General features: G+C 35.2%; 1 protein-coding gene across 1 annotated transcript; it reads left to right on the top strand.

The window, feature by feature from the left end:
- The first annotated feature begins 348 nt into the window (after window positions 1-348).
- LOC107748754 (pro-neuropeptide Y) lies at window positions 349-2519 on the top strand. Its single transcript, XM_016563693.1, has 4 exons — window positions 349-413; window positions 725-912; window positions 1831-1908; window positions 2093-2519. Exons 2-4 carry the CDS (start codon window positions 725-727, stop codon window positions 2115-2117), a joined length of 291 nt encoding a protein of 96 aa, XP_016419179.1. The 5' UTR covers window positions 349-413; the 3' UTR covers window positions 2118-2519.
- The last annotated feature ends 510 nt before the right edge of the window (window positions 2520-3029 follow it).

Genomic DNA, 3029 nt, shown 5'->3' with positions numbered 1-3029 from the left:
TACTTTTAAGGATAAATGATAAGAGTTCATTAAGCAATCTGGTAAATGGATCAGCAGATTGAATATTTTTAATAAAAAACATCATAACATAATTTTAAAAGGTGCAACAGGTGGACAAAATTGACATTTTCAGATCATGACTCTTAGTTCCTCTTGTTTAATACAAAATAGCGTCCCTATATAACCTCCCACACATTTAAATGAGGACCAAACAAGCGCGTTTTGAAAGCACTGATGACAGAGGATTTAATCCGTGACGCGGGTTCGTCGCGCGCAATTGCGCATGGGCTCTGCCCTTTACTGCACGAGCTGTACAGGTATAAAACCAGGAGACGCACGACTCGAGTGCAGAAATTCGGAGAAGTCAACACCCACCGAGCAAGAAGTGCAATCAAGACCTCATTCAAGGGAGTGTAAGTATGCCATTTTTATTAGAATTTCACATTTTGAAACTTTTAAAGCTTCATTTGATTTAAAGTTTTATTCTTTTCAGAAGGTAATGAAATGTGCTGGTATCATTATTAAATATCTATTAGCATTATTAGATACCAAACTTCAAGTTTTATGATGACAGAACCCCTATCATTTTTAATTTTACGCATATCACAATCAAGCACAAACGTCTTCCGGACATGTTAAGATTTGTTTTTATAGGGTTATGAGTTACTTTTACGAACATTAGATTACGTTTTATAACAAATATTTTTGCTTTGTTTTCTCTCAGATGCATCCAAACATGAAAATGTGGATCGGCTGGACAGCATGCGCCTTCCTCTTGTTTGCCTGCTTGGGAACTCTAACGGAAGGGTATCCAACAAAACCCGACAACCCTGGAGAGGACGCACCTGCGGAGGATCTCGCCAAGTATTATTCTGCACTAAGACACTACATCAACCTCATAACACGGCAGAGGTGAGCTCATTGTGTATAATTTACTCATCAAAAGAACTGAACAGAAATGTTCACAAATTCTTTTTCAAGTTGTTTTGTTTCTGTCTCTCATGTCTGTTTTTCTCTGTTCTCAAAATCTCAAAACACCCTTTACTTTCATTTTATTATCGACTAAAGTTGATCTATTTCTACAGATTTAGTGGTTTAAAACACTAAATCGGTCCCTCCACATTGAAGCAGCTGGGGGCTGGGAAACTATAACATAGTCCCTTTTCTTTCTTTTCAAAAGCACCGTATTAATCCACAGATAAAACCCCGCTGACTCTCTAATTAACTGCGGCGCATTAAATGTGATGAATGTTGAGTTAAAATAGCGGGATGTGGTTTTCTACTTACAAAAATCCATTGATGAATGCCCTTCTTTATTTATTTACGAGACGAAATATAGTCTTGTTTCTTTAAACGTCTTTTGACAGCGAGTTAAGTACAACCAGGAATGCTAAGGAACTGCTACAGGCAAAAATTCACCCGAATAAATACAACTTTTTTTAGACTTCGGACTAGAAAAAGGGGAGAACATAGATCACAAGTGAGCTGGAAATTGAAAAGTGGATTCGTCTTGGAGTTGTGAGAAACAAGTGAAACCTGAAATTTGGATTTACGTGATTTTCAGCAAATTTTCAAAGTTTCATTAGCTACAAAAGTTACATTACATAAGCCAGTTAGAGTCCTACTCTTTACAATACTGCACATTGAAGTTCGGTTACAGAAGTAGCTAAATATTTAAGCAGGCTGAAGTCAACTCGAGGTGCGGGACATGAATCTCAATATTGTGGAAATTTTCTTTTTCAAAATGATTTTGCAAAAGTTGACTCCACTTATAAGTACTGTATAATTCTTACACTGCTGTGATTTTTGCTTCTTTGTTCTGTTTGACAGGTATGGCAAAAGGTCCAGTGCTGACACCTTAATTTCAGACCTTCTGATTGGTGAAACAGAGTCCCACCCTGAGACAAGGTAAGATTTATAAATGGACTTTAGGAAGCTCATAATTGATCCTTTTATGGCAATAATATAATCAATCATAGTGTTCCACTCACTGTTCTTTACAGTGAACAATACAATTGTGACTGATGAGCACTGTTTATTGTGTAGAAAGATTTGTGTTTAATAATAAAAAGTTATGGCTGTTTATTCACAGATATGAGGACCATTTGGTGTGGTGATTCCAGCAACTGTGTTAATCCAGTTATGTCCATGTGTCGTCCTGTTAACTATTACGGCAACCAGATCTCATACAATTGAAATCTTCATGCATCATCAAGATCAGCAACTTGCTGCAAAATACCACAGCCATCGTCAGGATAGTAAAAAATACTGCAGAACATTCAAACAACACATCAGATCATTATGTCTGTACAAGTACAAGTCTATGTGAAATGCTCTTAACATATGAATATGGTCTTGTTGACGTGTGCTCTCCCTAGACTCATCGAAGTTCAGTCAGCCGTTCAACAAGACAATTGTACAGAGACTTACTGTGTGTATGTGTGTCGTGTCCATTCTAATCCTCAATATCAAAGGAGAACATTACTGACTGTACAGTTTAACCGTGCTAATAAAATCCACTATATTTGAAAGAGTCGTCTTTGTTTCCTGTTCTCAATAAAACAAGTCAGTCAAGTTTAAGAATATAACCAGAGCTTAGTGCAATGTTTCCTGGCAGTTTCATCAAGAAAATAAGACTCAAAAAATAATATTATGCTTTAAAAACAGCCCTTGCTTAAACAAGTCTCTATTGTTCTGATGCGTATACGTAATTTAAAGTTGTTGTGAAGTTGTTTGAAGCTTTTCAATTTTGTATACTGTAGCAACAAATGACCTATTGGTCATATCCTGATTTTTAGTTTGTTTAGACTAATTGTTGCTAATCATTGAATATGTTGAAAGAGGGTCAAATCGTTTTGAACACAAATTCTATTATAAGGTAAAAATGTTAAATTAAGAATGCATGTATATACAGTGTGTATATATATATATATATATATATATATATATATACATCAGAAAAGGTCTTTGTCAAAATTTACATATTTTGAACATTAGAAAGATGAATAAAATAATTACGTAAAAATAAT

The sequence above is a fragment of the Sinocyclocheilus rhinocerous genome, unplaced genomic scaffold, assembly GCF_001515625.1.
Source record: "Sinocyclocheilus rhinocerous isolate Xijiao unplaced genomic scaffold, SAMN03320098_v1.1 scaffold499, whole genome shotgun sequence".
NCBI classification, from domain to species: Eukaryota; Metazoa; Chordata; class Actinopteri; order Cypriniformes; family Cyprinidae; genus Sinocyclocheilus; species Sinocyclocheilus rhinocerous.
The sequence above is the reverse complement of the archived record's forward strand: the minus strand, read 5'-3'. Positions and strand labels throughout refer to the sequence as shown.